Below are 18952 nucleotides of genomic sequence, written 5' to 3'. Positions count from 1 at the left end.
ACAGAGCGCAGGAGTGAGATTAATGACCGTTCAATAGTGCTCAAGCTGCAACAAAACCTGGACTATGCTAGAATACCCAAACTGCGGGTGGTACCAATTTAGGTGAGAAAGTGAGCACTGAGGTCATGGATTGCATAAGGAAGTAAGACACAATGGGAAGTGAAAGGAAGGTGTGAGAAACAGAACTGGTTTTAAAATGGCACAATAGCAAAAATAATGGCGCACAGTCGTTTGAAATGTAAGTAACAGTTTGAGCTTTATCACAAGAGAATTCAAATAAAGAGTCCTTAAGTTAGGTGACGTCTATTGGCAAAGAGAAAAAAAAAGCATTAAATGTTTCAAGCTTCCGATATTTAATGTGATAAAAGGACATCTACACCATGAAATGCTGCTTGATTAGCTGAGTAATTCTAGATTTTTCTATTTTACTTTAGATTTCCTACATCTGCAGTATTTTACTTGTAATTGCAAGTTGGTTGCAGTACCAAAGTAAGAAAGTCTTGCTAAAATTGTGTTCATATTTGCTGGGGCTGCACATGGAATCCCATGAGCAGTCAACAGTCTCTGGACAAAAAGGGAGATGTCTTGCTTAGAACCAGTGAAGCATGGATTCACTCAACTGATCTCTAGGCTGAGGGGTTGTCTAAAACAGGAAGACTCAGTGGAAATTACTGATCTTTGTCTACAGTTTGTAAAAGTGAAAGGTGACCTCATTAAAGCTCAAGGTTCTAAAAGGGATTGACAAGGTAGATGCCAGGAGATTCTTTCTTCTGGTTGGAGTGTATGAAACTGGGTAGCAGAATGAGGAGAAAGCATCAACTATTTGGGACTGAGATTCATATCTGTATGCTTCTCGTCTTTGGAAGTTTCTATCACTCGGGCCCATGGCTAATCAATCAGTGTGTATGCAAGACAAGACTGATAGTTTGTCCATCAAAAATGGGAGTGGGGAGGAACATGAATGCAGTATAGAACTGTTCATGTATTTCATAAAGAGAATGATAGAATAGATTGAGGAACTGCAGGGCTCACCGCTTCTGTTTCATACAATGACTATCTGCTTTTCCACTGCTGGCTGCCCGTTTCACGATAGTCACCTGTTGGCAATCTCTGCTTCGGGGGATTGCAAAATACAGTTATTGATAGATAGATATCTGATAGAATTTGAATTCTTTGTGGAGTTTCTCAGAATACTGAAGCAAAATATTGCAGATTTAGGAAATACTCAGCATGTTAGGCAGCATCTTTAACTTGAAGTGTTAATCCTATTTTAGTTAAGATGGTCAGAGTCAGAGGGCAATATGGCATACACTCCCTTCAGCCTAGTAAGTCCACCCAGCCAGCCCCAATCTCCTCTGTTCAGTCCCTGTCCCTCTAAACCCCACCATTCCAGGTACCGATCTAAATGCTAAACTGAATGTACTGGGTCAGTTAGCATGAAAAGCCTTATGTCTTACCACAGTTCATCAAAAGAGTGTTCTGCATGAAGAGATGTTATCTGTGAAGTAAACATTGCACCTTCTCCATAATAAAAATGGGGCTGATACAGTATAACCATATAACAATTACAGCACAGAAACAGGTCATCTCAGCCCTTCTAGTCCATGCCGAACACTTACTCTCACCCAGTCCCACCTACCTGCACTCAGCTCATAACCCTCCATTCCTTTCCAGTCCATATACCTATCCAATTTTTTTTAAATGACAATATCAAACTTGTTCCACACAGCTACCACTCCCTGAGTAAAGAAGTTCCCTCTCGTGTTACCCCTAAACATTTGCCCCTTAACTCTCAACTCATGTCCTCTTGTTTGAATCTCCCCACTCTCAATGGAAAAAGCCTATCCACATCAACTCTATCTATCCCCCTCATAATTTTAAATACCTCTATCAAGTCCCCCCTCAACCTTCTACACTCCAAAGAATAAAAACCTAACTTGTTCAACCTTTCTCTGTAACTTAGGTGCTGAAACCCAAGTAACATTTTAGTAAATCTCCTCTGTACTCTCTCTATTTTGTTGACATTTTTCCTGTAATTTGGTGACCAGAACTGTACACAATACTCCAAATTTGGCCTCACCAATGCCTTGTGCAATTTTAACATTACATCCCAACTCCTATACTCAATGTATAGGAGTTTATAAAGGATTTATAAAGGCCAGCATACCAAAAGCTTTCTTCACCACTCTATCCACATGAGATTCCACCTTCAGGGAACTATGCACCATTATTCCTAGACCACTCTGTTCTGCTGCATTCCTCAGCGCCCTACCATTTATCATGTATGTCCTATTTTGATTAGTCCTAGTATGTTCTAGATTGATGCAGTTTTCATTGATATATTTTTCTCTGTAGATATCAATGAGTGTAAAGATGGCACCCATCAGTGTCGTTACAACCAGATTTGTGAAAATACTCGAGGAAGCTACCGTTGTGTTTGTCCACGAGGCTACAGGTCACAGGGAGTTGGAAGGCCCTGCAATGGTCAGTAAAATTTAGTAATTATTGTTTTCCTTTTTCATATAACATTGGTATATTAAACCAGGTCGGATTGTTTTTTAAGAAAATCAGGTAACCAGAGGAAGAAAAGTATAGAAATTTATCATCATTGGATTAGATGAGGTTGGCTGGGTATGTCATTAAACCAGTCGAATTCGTTCGAGGAGGGGTAGGGGGAGGGGGAGTGGCCATAGGCTATTGTTCATTTTCTTTTACTGATGCTAGACAAAGCTGGAGTTTTAATTTACTTTTAATGGCTTCACACTTCTTTTAACCAATAGTGCTTCTGAAAGTTCTCAAACTATAGTACAAGAAACTAGGGGCAGATGGATGCCACCTGCACCTCAGGACAGCCCCACCATTCACAGTAAACATGGGTGACTTACCCTAGACTTCAGCTCTTCAGTGCCAATTTCCCATCTTTCAAAAACATTTCTACTTCCTCTAACAATACTCCCAGTGTCTCACCTCCTCAACCCTCTGGGAAGAGAATTCCGGGGATTTTCCAAAAATCTCCATGAAAACTTGTTCCCACACGTGTGCGTTATTCCCTATTCTTGTAACTGTCCATCATTTAAGGTTCTCCCAAGACTGGAAACATTTCAATATCTAACCTTTCATACCCCCATGGATCTTGCGTGTTTCACTAAAACCACCCTTCATTAAGTTCAAAGAATATAGATCTTATTTCTTTAATTGATGATGAAGATGACCCTTCCATACAATGAATTAGCAATGAATTTCTTTGGAATTCAATGCCACCAATGCCAATGTATCCTTTCTTAAATAAGATGACCAACAATTGTGCAGAGTATTTCAAGTATTATGTAAAACTCTAACAGCACTTTCTCATTTCTCAACTTCAACCTGTTTACAATAATGGCAAAAATGCTGTGGATTGCTTGATGCTCCTGCCTGCTGTGTTCTTTTTTTGCCTGTTGTGCACAGGTACCACCAGATCAGTCAGTACTTCACTCATCTACATCCTTTCTCCATTTAGACACTTTATACACTCTGGTTCATGGAATTTAACTTTGCGCTTTCCCACATTCAACTATGTACCAATTCGCTCAGTCCAGTTGCATCACATCATGTCTTCTCACCTATTTCTACATTGTCAGTCATCTTGAATCCCTTGCATTTCAGATGCAATCTGAATCTCTTTCAGATCATCAATATAAATTGTATCTAATTGAGGACCAAGTACTGGTCCTTGGGACACACCGATAGTTGCATCCTTTAAGCCTGTGAAAGAATTAATGCAACTCTGTCTTTTAAGTGATAATCTTTAATCCATACACATTCCCCCTGATACAATGTACTTTTATCTTGTTCACAAGCCTGTTGTGGCACCTTATCAAAAGCCTTCTGAAACTCCTAATTTACTTCACTTGCAGGTTCCCCTCTATCATCTCTGTTCTCTACATCCTCAAAGATTCCCAGTAGGTGTATCTTTCATAAACAACGTGGACTTAATTTGATTACATTAAGTTTTTCTAAATGACTAACTGTTCCTTATTTGATTATAAACTCCAGAATCTTGCCAACAAGAGCTGATAAGCTAATAGGACTTAAATTACATCAAATCAATATATACTATGTTTCTAGATTTACAAGTTTCAACCTTTCAGCTGGGTTGGAGGACAAAGAAAACAATTTCATGGAGGTTTACAGTATAAACAGGGGCCATTCAGAACATCTTGTCTGTACTAACCAAAGAAGTGCTATTTCAGTGATGTAAGGGTCTTGTGCAAATCCAAATTATTATCTTGGTTACAGATTTTTTAATCTTAACATACTTTGTGTAACAGTGTTTTCTATTGCTGGCTGTTTTTCTAAATGTTCCCACTGTTAGTTAATGTCCTAACTTTGCAAAGGTTTCTGTAAGCCATTGTTTGAAAGGGACCAGCCAGCAAAATACAGCAAGTCACACTGTCTCTTCCCCAAAGACAAAAGAGGTGGATTTTGCTGCAGAAATAATGTTGAGGTTAAAAACATTCACCAAAAGGAATTCTGTACAGCTTGCACCTTTGTGAATGAAAGCACATGTACAGCTAAACACTGAGTCAGGAAGTTGCTGTTCCAGTAGCCTCCAGCGTTATCCGGGTGACTTGCTGAGAGACTGCATTGAAATATAGGGAATGGTGGACTTAAATGTTATCCATCCACCAAATATGGGGAGGAATGGGGCTTGTTTGTTCTATTGCATTAGCTTGATGATTACTAACAAGATCTCAGTGTATTTTTTTTAACAATTGTAAATTCTATTTTCTTTATTTTCAAACAAGTATTCTTTTTACTTCACTTTCTTTTATCCTTCTCTTGATTTTGGTCCTCCTTTCCTTCATTTGTTTAACTTTATGTACGATTTGAGATTGAATTTACATTTCCTAATTCGGAATGTGCCACTCATTAACAGTTGTTCAACTGTAAGGTACACGTTCACATTCTATGTTCAAGGATCCCACATTACCTGCAGGAGAACGTTGTGTGGTTTTGGTGATTATTAATGTGCTAAGCAACACCGTGGCTTTGAGACTTAAGGCTGATTTATACTTGTGCATCACATCTACGCCATAGGTACCGCATACCCTACACCGTACCTACGCTGTACCCTACGCCGTAGGGTGACATGCACCTCCCCAAAAAAGTAACTTGCGCGTTATGATGACGCAGACCGCAACAACTGTGATAGGTCCGCTTCATAGCATTACATTTTCTCCTACACATTTCCGGTTGCTTCTTCTCCGCCATGTCTATACACCGATGCGAAATAGATGAACAAAATCATCAAATCAACCCGCTGACATGCGAAAATGTTTGAAATGCATTTCCTCGTCCATGTCTCTCACTAAGAAACTCAACACAGTGGCATAGAAACCCCACCATCAACTAGCGTTTTGGAGCACACCAACGCATTAGGGTTGCTATGCTATGGCATAGAGCGATGCAGAAGTGAATATCAAGGCTACGGTGTAGGCTGCGGCATAGCCCGTACGCACAAGTATAAATCAGCCCTTAGTCCATGTCCAAAGCCAATTACCGCTAGGAAAATCCAAGGCTTTGAGGTGCAGTCCTCCTCCAATGCCCAACTCCCATTTGGTAAATCCATGGCTTTGAGGCCCAGTCCTCATATATACAAAACACATCCAGACAAATATATACTGTATGTATATAGTCCAGTACACCTTTGGATTGTGGGAGAAAGCCAGAACACCAGGACAAAACCCACGTGTTCCAGAGGGAGGACATACAGAAACTCCTTACAGAACAGTGGCGGAATTGAACCCTGAACTCCAGAACGCCCCGGGCTGTAAGAGCGTCGCCCTAACCACTATGCTGCCACGGTGCCCAATGTATACTTACAATGTATGCCAATTAGTAATTTGAATATTTAAATTCAACTATTGTTATTCCAGAATATTGTCCAAACTAATTAGTAATGATTATTCTTCAATTTTAATAAGTTTAGCTGTGATCTTACAGTACATCATCAATTACTGTTTTACTGTTATCATGGTTTTCACCATGCTAAATTATTAGTTTTCAAAGTTGTTATCAGATCTTTCCAAAGTAATATTTGTAATATTAGATATGATCATACTGCTTATTCCTGTTCATGATTATTTTCTGTAGATCAGGATCAGAAATTTGATTTTAGGTTGATTTGCTTTATAATAATTCTTAAAATTTGGAAGTTGTAACCTCCTAGATCAAATTTCCATGTCAATTTTTCCAACCATGTTCTTAACATCTTACCTTTCCAAAGAAACTTCCTCACATATTTATTTAACTCTTGAAAAAACTTCTGGGGTAGTTATATTGGTAGTGATTGAAATAAGTATTGTAGTCTAGGGAATATATTCATTTTTATGGTATTTACTCTACCTACTAATGTTATTGGTAATACCATCCATTTATCAAGATCTTCTTGAATTTTTTTTCAATAATGGTAAGTAATTTAATTTATTTAAGTTCTTTATATCATTATCAACTCCTATACCTAAATATTTTATACCATTTGTCGGCCATCTAAATTGAGTTATTAATCGATATTGACTATAATCTCCTTTAGTAAGAGGTAAAATTTCACTTTTATCCCAATTTATTTTATAACCTGATATTTTCCCATATTCTTCTAATCTAGAGGATAATTTACGCAACGAGTGCAATGGGTTTGTTAAATAAAGCAGAACATCATCAGCAAATAAGTTAATCTTGTATTCTTCCTGGTTAACTCTGAAACCCTTAATATCTGGGTCCATTCTAATTAATTCAGCTAATGGTTCTATCGCCAACACAAATAAAGCAGGTGATAATGGACAACCTTACCTAGTTAACCTTGTTAACTGAAATGGTGTTGAAATTTGACCATTTGTCACTACTGTAGCTTTGGGATTAATATTTAAGGTTTTAATCCATTTTATAAAAGATACTCCTTTTATAAATCAACTTAGATTTATTGCATCTTTTTTAAAGAGAGATAGACCGGCGTGGATTAGAATAGAACTAGATAAAATAGGAGAAAATACACCAGAAGATTTTATATTTAAATGGGAATCTAAATGGATTCGGGAAAAGAAAGAATCTCCTATATTAAAGCATTTGATTGACTTATGGAATAAGATAAATGTTGATGATGAGACAAAGAAATCTTTATTAGCAAAGAGATCTTTAATTCAAAATAGACTTATTCCTTTTACAATGGATAATCAACTTTTATATAATTGGTTTCAAAAAGGGATTAGATATATAGGAGATTGTTTTGAAGGAGATATATTAATGTCATTTGATCAATTAAAGAATAAATATAAAGTATCAAACAACACTCTTTTTTGTTACTTCCAATTAAGGGCTTATTTAAGAGAAAAATTAGGTCAAACAATGTTATTGCCAAAATCTAATGAAATAGAAACTTTAATTCAAAAAGGAAAAAGTAAAAAATTTATTTCTTGTATGTATAGCTTGATTCAAAAACAGGCAATTAAACAAGGAGTCCATAAGTCAAGACAAAAATGGGAAAGTGACTTGAATATTAAAATTGAAGAAACAAATTGGTCAAGACTATGTCTTGATAGTATGACAAATACAATAAATGTCTGGTTAAGATTAGTGCAATATCATTTTTTACATCAATTATATATTACACCACAAAAAGTAAATCAATAAAATCCAAATTTATCTGATCAGTGTTTCCGATGTAACCAAGAAATTGGTACTTTTTTACATTCTACTTGTTCTAAAGTTCAACCTTTTTGGACAAATTTAAGAGTTTTACTGGAACAATTTATTGGAACACAACTTCCACATAACCCAATATTATTTTTATTAGGTGATATTGAAGGGATAACACTGAAACCTAAATTGAATAAATATCAGAAAGAATTCATAAAAATTGCACTGGCAGTAGCCAAAAAGGCTATAGCAGTTACTTGGAAATTGGATTCTTTGGTAGGAGTCACGGAATAAATCTTATCAATTTCTTTAATTTTATCCACCAGCATAGCTATATCAAGATACCTTTGTTTTCTTTTACCAGCAGAATATGAGATAATTTGTCCATGGATAAAAGCCTTAAAAGAATCCCAGAGAATTCCTCTGTCAATCTCTTTGATATAATTTGAAAAAAACAAGTCAATTTGTTGTTCTATAAAGGTGATAAATTCTGGATCTTGAAGCAAAGTAGCGTTGAGTCTCCAAGATAGACAATAGACAATAGACAATAGGTGCAGAAGTAGACCATTCGGCCCCTCGAGTCTGCACCGCCATTCTGAGATCATGGCTGATCATTCACTATCAATACCCAGTCCCTGCCTTGTCCCCATATCCCTTGATTCCCCTATCCATCAGATATCTATCCAGCTCCTTCTTGAAAGCATCCAGAGAATTGGCCTCCACCGTCTTCCGAGGCAGTGCATTCCACACCTCCACAACTCTCTGGGAGAAGAAGCTCTTCCTCAACTCTGTTTTAAATAACTGACCTCTTATTCTCAATCCATGCCCTCTGGTACTGGACTCTCCCAACATCTGGAACATATTTCCTGCCTCAATCCTATCAAATCCTTTAATTATCTTAAACGTTTCAATCAGATCCCCTCTCAATCTCCTCAATTCCAGCGTGTACAAGCCTAATCTCTCCAATCTCTCTGCGTAAGACAGCCCTACCATCCCAGGAATCAACCTAGTGAATCTACGCTGCACTTCCTCAATTGCCAGAATGTCCTTCCTTAAACCTGGAGACCAAAACTGTACACAGTATTCCAGGTGTGGTCTCACCAGGGCCCTGTACAAATGCAAAAGGACATCCTTGCTCTTGTATTCAATTCCCCTTGTAACAAAGGCCAACATTCCATTTGCCCTCTTCACTGCCTGTTGCACTTGCTCATTCACCTTCATTGACTGGTGAACTAGGACTCCTAGGTCTCTTTGCATTTCTCCCTTACCTAACTCGACACCATTCAGACAATACTATGCCCTCTTGTTCCAGCTTCCAAAGTGGATAACTTCACATTTATTCACATTGAATGACATCTGCCAAGTATCTGCCCACTCACTCAGCCTATCCAAGTCTCCCTGTATTCTCCTAACGTCCTCTTCGCATGTCACACTGCCACCCAGTTTAGTATCGTCAGCAAACGCTGATATAGTTTTCAATGCCCTCATCTAAATCATTGACATAAATCGTAAAGAGCTGTGGTCCCAATACAGAGCCCTGTGGTACCCCACTAGTCACCTCCAGCCAGTCTGAGAAACACCCATTCACTGCTACCCTTTGCTTTCTATCTGCCAACTAGTGCTAGTGGAGGAATCCGACACCTTAATAGACAACTTCAAAGGAGCATGATCCGAAATGGCTATAGAATCATATTTACAATCAATAACGTCTGTTAATAAATGGTGATCAATAAGAAAATAATCAATTCTAGAATAACTATGATATACATGTGAAAAAAATGAAAATTCTTTGTCTTTAGGATTCAAAAAGCGCCATATTTCAGTAATTCCCGAATCAACCATAAAGGAATTAATAAGTGAGGCTGATCTGTTCAGAAGAGTTCAATTAGGTTTAGATCTATCCATCGAAGGATTTAAACAACAATTGAAATCTCCACCCATTATCAGCATATGTTCATTTAAATTAGGGAGGGAAGTAAATAAACATTTAAAAAATTCAGGGCAGTCAAAGTTTGGAGCATAGATATTAACTAAAGCCACTTTTCAATTAAAAAGTGAACCAGCAATCAACAAGAATCTGCCCTGTGGGTCAGAGATAATTTCATGATGTGTGAACGAAATTGAGGGGTCTATAAAAATAGACACACCCCTAATTTTGGCAGTAAAATTCAAGTGAAATTGTTGGCCCTTCCAGAATCTAAAAAAGCGTTGATTATCCTCCCTCCTAATATGGGTCTCCTGTGCAAAAATAATATTAGCATTTAGTCTATGGAATACTTTAAATATTTTTTACGTTTGATCGGATGGTTTAAACCATTAGTATTCCAAGAGATAAAATTAATAGACTTATCCATCATGCCAATATTAATTGTATATATCATAAAAGGTTAAAAAGACACATAACCCATAACTCAGGAAGAAGGGGAAATGATTCAGGAGCAACCTGAGAACATGACACTTCAACAATATTAATAATTTAAAGTCGGCCCATAAGCTAAAAGCAAAAAAATAAAAAGCAAAAGCGTGAAAAAAGACCCATACCCCCTCCCCCAACCCCTCGAAAGAAAGCCAAGCGGCAGGCGCACAAACTAGCACTAATATTACCCCCATATCAAGATGGCAACTCCACGAAAAGGTAAAAAGAGACTATACAACACCCAGGTTTAAATGAAGGGTTGATAAAAAAAGAAGATATATCAATCAAAAAGAGAAAAAAAGTAATATAATAAAACAAAAAATTATTAATAATAAAAAAAATAAACATTAGAGTTTAAAAAAAAGTGTAATATGCCTTTAAGAAATATCCCTTATTCAAATACAAGTAGATGACATGTTCCAAAGGCAAAGACTTATGGGAAGAAGAAACGACATTTTGAAAAAACCATATTACAAGATATAAATGTAAATTCACCAATCGATAAAGAAAGTTAAAAAAAATCATCAAAATAGAATAGAAAGAGCATGTGGGGATCTTCCGATATCCAGGCACTTTCTCTATCTCTCTCTCTCCCTCTCCCTCTCCCCCCTCTCCCCCTCCCTCTCCCCCTCTCTCTCCCTCTCCCTCCCTCTCTCTCTCCCTCCCTCTCTCTCTCCCTCCCTCTCTCTCTCCCTCCCTCTCTCTCTCCCTCCCTCTCCCTCTCCCTCCCTCTCCCTCTCCCTCCCTCTCCCTCTCCCTCCCTCTCCCTCTCCCTCGATGTTAGGGGGGAGGGGGAAGGGTATTTTTTTTCTTCTTTCTGTAATTATCTGAAAACTCAAAAAAAGTTTTTTTTTAAAAAGTCTGATTTACACTGTGCAACCTATTTGGAGCCGATTCATTGAATTACTCTATCTTGTTATTTGGGGAAAGAAATAAATATATATGTTAAAGTTATTACAAACTCCATGGAGCATGTGGGGATCTTCCGATATCCAGGCACTCTTTCTTTTTCTTTCTTTCTTTCTTTTCTATAGGGAAGTTAGGGGGGAGGGGGAAGGGTATTTTTTTTTACATATTTTCTTTTTCTTTCTGTAATTATTTGAAAACAATAAAAAAAAAGTTTTAAAAAAAAGAAATTTGATTTTATCAATGTTCTATTTTCTGCAGGGCCAGCATACATAAAATTATGTTGTTATTAAATATACATTTAATAACTCATGTTTAACAAAGATACACAAGCTGCTAGGTTTTAACTTACATTCACAGTCCAATGAACAACGTCACTAGTGTTGCTTTAATCACGGCCCTCTGTAACAAACTGTGTTGTCCACTTGCTGAAAGAAAATTGTCAGATCTTTTTGAACTGCGTTAAGCTGCCAAAACACTAAACATACAGTTGCATAAAATTACTCATAATTTGGTACTATTTAGTAACTTTTCATTTGTCACACATGCATTTTAAGTAGAAATTAAATTCCACACCAGTTCTCGTATACAATTCATTTATGAGGTTATAAATGGAGAGACAATAGTACAAGTGATCATGGCTGTCAGAAATGGAAAGAACTCCAAGATTCACTTAAAATGAGCAGATAATTACATAAAAAATAAAACTACAATACGATTAAGCCAAGATTCATCCTGCGGTTATGCCAAATTTGAGTTCCAAATCAGGATGGTATAATTAGAAACCGTGATAAGGAACTAGAGTTGCTGCTCAGTCATCTTTGGCTCATACGGGAGAATGAGGGCATATATATAGGTAGATTGGGTGCTGGAAGCCAAGGGATGGGATTTGTAGAATACCCAAGCGATGACATTTTAGAGCTGCTTGAGCTTGAGCCCACCAGCAGAAAGGTAATTCTGGGTTGGGTATTGTGTAGTGAACCAGATTTCGTTAGGGAGCTTAAGGCAAAGGAACCCTTAGGAGGAATTCTACAGTGATAGAATTCATCCTGCAGTTTGAAAGAGAAAAGCTAAAATCAGATGTATCAGTAATTCAGTGGAGTAAAAGGTATTACAGAGATACGAAAGAGGAGCTGGTCGAAGTTGATTGGAAGGGGTCACTAAAAGAGCAGGTAGTGTTGTGGAAGCAGGGAGCCTGCAGAAGGCCTTAGACCAACTGGGAGAATGGGCAAAGAAGTGTCGGTCATGCATTTTGGTAGAAGGAATAAATAATATTTTCTAAATGGGGAGAAAATTAAAAAATCAGAGATGGCAAAGGTACTTCGGAGTCCTTTGCAAGATTCCCTAAAGGGTAACTTGCAAGTGGAGTTGGTGGTAAGGAAGATAAATACAATATTAGCATTCATTTCAAGAGGACCAGAATATGAGAGCAAGATGTAATACTAAGGCTTTATAAGGCATTGGTCAGACCACACTTGCAGTCTGGGTCCCTTATCTAAGGAAGATGTGCTGGCATTGGAGAGGGTCCAGAAGAGTTTAACAAGAATGAGTCCTGGAATGAAAGGACTAATGCTTGAGGAGCATTTGATGTCTCCTGGACCATACAGCGGTTTAGAAGAATGAGGGAGGATCTCATTGAAAACTATCAAATACTGAAAAGTCTAGATAGAGTAGAAGTGGAGGGGATGTTTCCTATAGTGGGGGAGTCTAGGACTAGAGGGCACGACCTCAGAATAGAGAGACATCCATTTCAAATGCATATATTTAAAGCGAAGGTTGATAAATTCTTGATTAGTAGAGTATCAAAGGTTACAGGGTGAAGGTAGGAGAATGGGGTTGAGAGTGATAATAAATCAGCCATGATGGAATGGCAGAGCAGATTCAATGGGTCAAATGGCTTAATTCTGCTCCTTGGTCTTATGTTTTATGGTCTAAAAATTCTGATATTCCTAACCAGTCTGTAGCTCTCCCAGTAACGTGGTCATTGAAACCCCCATTACACCTGGCTGCATCAGAAATATTTTTGTTCAAAAAGTAAGGCAGGTTGGAAATGTTCCTCAGTCAGAGACATCCATATTATACATGTTCCTGTCAAACAGAACATAATGTGTTGAAAGTCTCTTTATTCTAAATCCTATCTGTAAAGTCGGTAAAATCAGATTACTCTATGTATGACAGGCTTACTGTGTTATCCAAACTGATCCTCTGTTTCTGTGTTCTCTTTTCTTTCCATTTCATGGTATGTTATGCTGCGACCCATGTCATATGAGCAGACATTGGCGAATGTGAACAGGTGCCTAAACCTTGTGCATACCAGTGCATCAACACACCTGGCAGCTTCAAGTGCGTGTGTCCACCTGGACAACATTTGTTAGGTGATGGGAAATCTTGCGCTGGATTAGAAAGATTGCCAAATTATAGGAGAATTTATAATTTTGGCCATTTCCCCAGTGTGGGTTCCTTCATCCAGCAACAGCAACTCTTTAATCAGACCTCGCAGTATAGATCCCACATGGGCTACGGAAGCCTTTACCATGTGCCTTTCTCCAGGACTGGCAGGAGCATTAGAAAAACATGCCCTGAAGGCTATGAGGCAAAGCATGGCAATTGCATAGGTAAACATCACCCTTTGTAAATGAAAAACTGTTCATTTTTATGTAATATAAACTGGAAAAATATTAGTAAAAATGTATTTAAGGCTGGAAGGCTGAAGTATCACTGCACAGGAAATTGCTTCTTGATTATGTTCACTAATCTAACTCATCTTTTGCCTTCAGGTTATGAGCAATGTAATTTCTTATTTTCCTTCTGTCATAATATACCTATGTCACTTGATTTTAATAAAGACATGGTATTTTTCCCTAAGTCTGAATATGCATTAACCTCAACATCAGCATAGCCTAGCAGAACCTCAGGGTCCAGTATAAACTGACCAAAGTGAATAAAAAATGTACAAATAGTTTTTGTTCTGCCACTGAACCAGTGGGCTTGCTGTTTCAGTAAGTTGTTAATATACTGAATTTTTGAGTGAAAAGGCATCTATGTATCAGTTAGATGCATTTCAACATCCTGAATGGCTTGACATGAGGGATCTGAAATTTGATACTTAGAAAACGGATATGCTTACAGAATCCCATAACACACAATAAAATTGAATGGCTAGAAATTGTCATGCACTTAAACAATTGTTAAAACAGTTCTGTTCAGGAGACCAGCACTGCAAACTCATCTTGTATATGGGCATTGACAGCATTGTGTCTTCCAAGGACTTTGAACAAATGCTGTGGTTACTGTGCAGACAAACAACAGAAATCTGCAAGTGAGACTGCTCCCTGCTGCAGAGTATTTAAGGACACTGTTCCCAGTGGGATCTGGCCTTGAGCAATGGGCTGGTTTAGAGTAATGGCAGTGGCCACTAAGCATAATTTAAGAATAATGGGACATTCTGCCATCCGAAATCTTTACATGTAGAAAGCATCAGACGTATCAGACATCATTCCCACTTAAAAACAAGGATGTACCCACATCAGCAGTAAGATTAGAATGGGCACCCATGGACAAGTCATAGGAAGATGGTCAAATCCTATCTTGGGCCCATGCTGTTTCTTCAACACAAACTCTTTATTACGGTCATTTTTACTATTTAATCTGCATTACAGATATATGTTCAGCTGCTCCTTTACACGCTAGCCTTTGACATGCGCATAGAAGACTGTGATCAGGTGCACTACACAATAGATTTCTAGCTAACAATGCCTGTTCTCACTCATGAAAAGCAAGCCCTCGAAACAGCTAGCATTAGGCTGCTCGCAGCTTTACACTAGTGGGAAGAAGAAAAGGAAGAACTTGGAGGAAGTGGGAAACTGACCAGTTTTTTTTAAATTCTTCTATTTCAGACAGGGCAAAATTTCCAAAGTTAATGTAATCCTTTTTTAACTTTATTTCATTCTATTACCAGTAAGTTTTATATTAATTCTTAAACAGTAATGCCGCAAATTAAGCCTTTCTAGTTTTATGCCTGAATATCCATTAATATCAATTAAATCATGAATTCTATCTAAACAATAGCATAAATTATGTCATTGAACACCACCTTTATTTGTTAAACATTGATTGTGATTAATACTTAGTTGATTTTACTGAATGTCAACTTTCTTATTCACAGATATTGATGAATGTGAAAACAAGGAACCTTGTCAGCATGACTGTAAAAACACAGCAGGGAGCTACCAATGTCTCTGCCCCAGTGGATACAGGCTCATGTCCAATGGAAAAGCATGTCATGGTAGGGTGGAGTCTTACAAGTCCCTGGTCATAACTTGTGCAGTTATTACTTGCATTGTTGACACGTTGATTAAGAAAGTCACATCTGAACTAGAAGAAGGCCATATGGCTCTTTGTACATGTTCTGGTCTTCACTAAGATCATGGCCGACCATTTACCCTAATACTGTTTTCCTGCACTAACACCACATCCCTTGATATTTAAATAAATTACCAGTCTATCTTAAATACGCACAGCAACTGAGCCTCAAAAACTCTCTTGGGAAGAGATTCTAGGCGAAGAAATTTCTTCTCATCCCAGTTCTGAATGGCTGACCCGTTATTTTGATATTGTGACTGTTGGTCAAAGGTAAAAGGAACTTCCATTTGCCATCAGTTCACCACACTGGCTTGTTTTCACTACGCCACTTGTTCCAAGAACCCCAGTTAATAAATATCATTCTTGTATCCACCTAACAAGCTGAATAAGAAGTTGGTGGCAATCTTTTAATTGCTCTAAACTTAAACTAAAGATGATATAGAACCAAATCACTTAATCTTTCTTCATCTGACAAATCAATTCATATCAATTAATTTGACCAGACCGAGAGAAAGTATTTATGATGTAGACTCTTCAGCTAAATGCTTAAAATAGTTATCTTCCCGACACAGCTTCACTGAGGTTACTACTTCTACTCGTCTAAAACCAAAAGCAAAGGTTACGAATGCTAAAGTTTGTTTTTGAACCAGACAAAAAATGCAGAAGCACCTTACTAAGAGAGTGGTCAGTATGTGTAGTTCCTCACGATAAGTAATTGAAGTGAATACCATGAATAGATTTAAGAGGAAGCTGTTGTGTATTTAATATTTCAATCATATTTGAGAAATCTTGTATATATTGTTTGATTAAGCATTCTTGTGCAGTTAAATAATTAACTACAGGTTATATATAAAATATACTAATTGCGTAAGTCATCACACTACCACATAATTTAGCTTAACTTAAAGTTAATTCGAACTACACCTGTACTTTTGGACTCTCTTGAAAACCTGAGAGAGAAAAAAATAATAAATAGTGTTACTGGAATTGGATGAAGGGCAAGGATTACTTAGATTGGGAAGAAGAAACAGTTATAAATATTACATATGTATAGTCTTACATCCATCATATTTTGCTTTAGTTGTCAAACATTGCCTTAAGATTTACAAAACTGATATTACTTTCAATCTTGAACAGCAGAACATCCATATTTTCTATATGATATATATTTGTTATTTTAATAAAGCTCAACAGCTCCAGTCCTATAGCTTTCATTAGTAGGCTCTTGAAGATCTTCATGCCCCTTAATTTTTCAGTGAAAAAATATAATAATTTAATCTATTAGTGAAAAATTCATTAATTTTTGATATGTTCCAGTCATAAGCACTCACATTTTTGAAGCAATTTTAAACATTGCAATAATATTTTCCTTTCTGGCATCTGCAGATGTTGATGAATGTCTGGAACAAAACATCCATTGTGGAGCAAATCGTATGTGTTTTAATATGAGAGGCAGTTACCAGTGCATAGACACACCTTGTCCACCCAACTACCAGCGAGATCCAGTTACTGGGTATGATTCACAAATGCAATTAGCTTTGTTCTACTGTTATCTTTTGTTACCCTGTTTTATATCATTTTTACATGCACAAAGGAAACCAATTATCGACTTCTCATCCAGTTATCAAATTATTTTCCATTCATTCCTATTGTTCTCCTTCTGTATAAGCAAATCAATGTTTAGAAATATAATGATCAGCATATTCCTTGAAGACTGAAATTTCTTACAAGAGGTTAGTTTAAATAATCCCCTAACTTATTTTTAATATTCTTATCTAATTAGAAGAGACAAGATAGGAAGTTCTGTTTTGTTTTATAAACAAACGGTCTATGGAAGTGTTGATCAAATTCTAATTAACTGGATTTCCCAGAAGAATACTGCATGAGGCTGATAATTATTAACATTTCCTCCTTATAGTTTTACCCAATGAGGACATCAACCAGAAAGCAATCATACAATCCTTAAGTAACACATGAAATGTTTGTAATTGTGTTGTTTTGAATTATGACTCGCTTAAATAACTTAAGTGAAAAGGTGTTCTGAAATATTGGTGACTAAAAGTTATAAAAGGACTCAAAGGATTATTGTTTTCTATATCCAAAATCATTCTCCTTCCAGCTCCCATTAGCTGCTTAAAAAATGTAATTGATAATGTGCTAGACAGTTGAGAATGGGGGGGACATTTTAAACTACTTGTTTGCCTTGATATTCAGTGTCTAGGATTTATTGCATTGCTCTTTTCTAATTCAAATATTTGCTCCAAAATATAAAACAAATTTCCAGAGAAACTGATCTACCAGATGTTGGTTGAATTCATATGTCAGAGTCCAGTAGCTCAAATTTAAGAATATTTCAGTGAAAACCAAATTTAATCAGGTAAGGGGGTACAAGTTTGCACCAGTTGAATATAGATCTAATGGGAAAAGTTGCTCTTTGGAGTGATTAACATATATCACGGACAAGGGGAATCAATAGCAAAACAGAATAAATTTGGAAACAGTGCTGCCTTTCATAATAATAATGATAGAGTAAATCAATCTTTTCTCCTTCTTTGAGCTTGTGAATTGAAATACTTATTTGTTTTGTAGATTTTGCCTGAAAAACTGTCCACCCAATAATCTGGAGTGTGCTCTCAGTCCGTATGCCTTGGAGTATAAACTAGTTGCCCTTCCATTTGGTATTGCTGCTAACCAGGATCTTATCCGTCTGGTGGCTTATACTCACGATGGAGTGATGCATCCCAGAACTGTCTTCTACATGGTTGATGAGGACCCACTGCTACCTTTCGCAATTCGAGATGAGAACATGAAAGGAGTTGTATTTACAATTAAACCGCTACAGGAGCCTCAGACATACAGGATGAAAGTACGGGCTTCATCATACAGTGCAGATGGAAACATTGAATATCAGACTACTTTTATAGTTTATATAGCAGTGTCAGCATACCCATATTAAAATAAACTACAACATATAGTTTTTATTCACTCAAATAAAAAGAAGTCAAATCAACCGGAAGCACAGATTTGAAATCTGCCATTGTCTAATACAGTTGTGGAAATGGTGCTACGTTTTGGCAGTATGCAAGCTGAGGGTTACAAACAGCAGGGCACGCTTTACTGAGCTGTTTGAACAGGGGAGACAAATCGTCATTCTCAGCAGTGGAATGATTAACAAAGTTCCGATCATTTGACCACCTGCCATTTAAAGTCATTACACTGTATAAGAAAGCGACAAGTTCTGGGAGTCAAATATCAAGATGTATTCTATTTTTATGAAATGTATATATGAACAATTCTGTGTATTTTCTATGCAGTTACCTATGGATCATTTATTTTTTACCCACAAAGGCTGAAGTGTAATAAATGATCACACCTTTCTAACTTCTTGTGAGCACTCCATTTATTTACCCTTATTAAATGTTGCAGTCAAATATCACTAAACTATTAATTGGGTTATTATACTTTAACCATCCAAAACCTGACTGGGGGAAAAAAAATTATCCACACATTGTACACAGTGGTGCTAGAAAGTTTGAAAACCCTGCAGTATTTTCTATTTCTGCACAAATATGACCTAAACAGTGATCAGATCTT

At 37.0% G+C, this 18952-nt stretch overlaps 1 protein-coding gene across 1 annotated transcript in view; it reads left to right on the top strand.

The window, feature by feature from the left end:
* hmcn1 (hemicentin 1) overlaps positions 1–18733 on the top strand; it is a 501533-nt gene extending 482800 nt beyond the window's left edge. The window contains exons 103-107 of the mRNA XM_059984517.1: positions 2356–2484; positions 13270–13611; positions 15162–15281; positions 16745–16871; positions 17948–18733. Coding sequence (XP_059840500.1) covers positions 2356–2484; positions 13270–13611; positions 15162–15281; positions 16745–16871; positions 17948–18314 — 1085 coding nt within the window. The 3' untranslated portion in view covers positions 18315–18733. The remainder of the gene's footprint in view (positions 1–2355; positions 2485–13269; positions 13612–15161; positions 15282–16744; positions 16872–17947) is intronic.
* Positions 18734–18952: the final 219 nt, after the last annotated feature.

The sequence above is a fragment of the Hypanus sabinus genome, chromosome 11, assembly GCF_030144855.1.
Source record: "Hypanus sabinus isolate sHypSab1 chromosome 11, sHypSab1.hap1, whole genome shotgun sequence".
NCBI classification, from domain to species: domain Eukaryota; kingdom Metazoa; phylum Chordata; class Chondrichthyes; order Myliobatiformes; family Dasyatidae; genus Hypanus; species Hypanus sabinus.
This window is presented reverse-complemented; position numbering and strand designations above follow the sequence as displayed.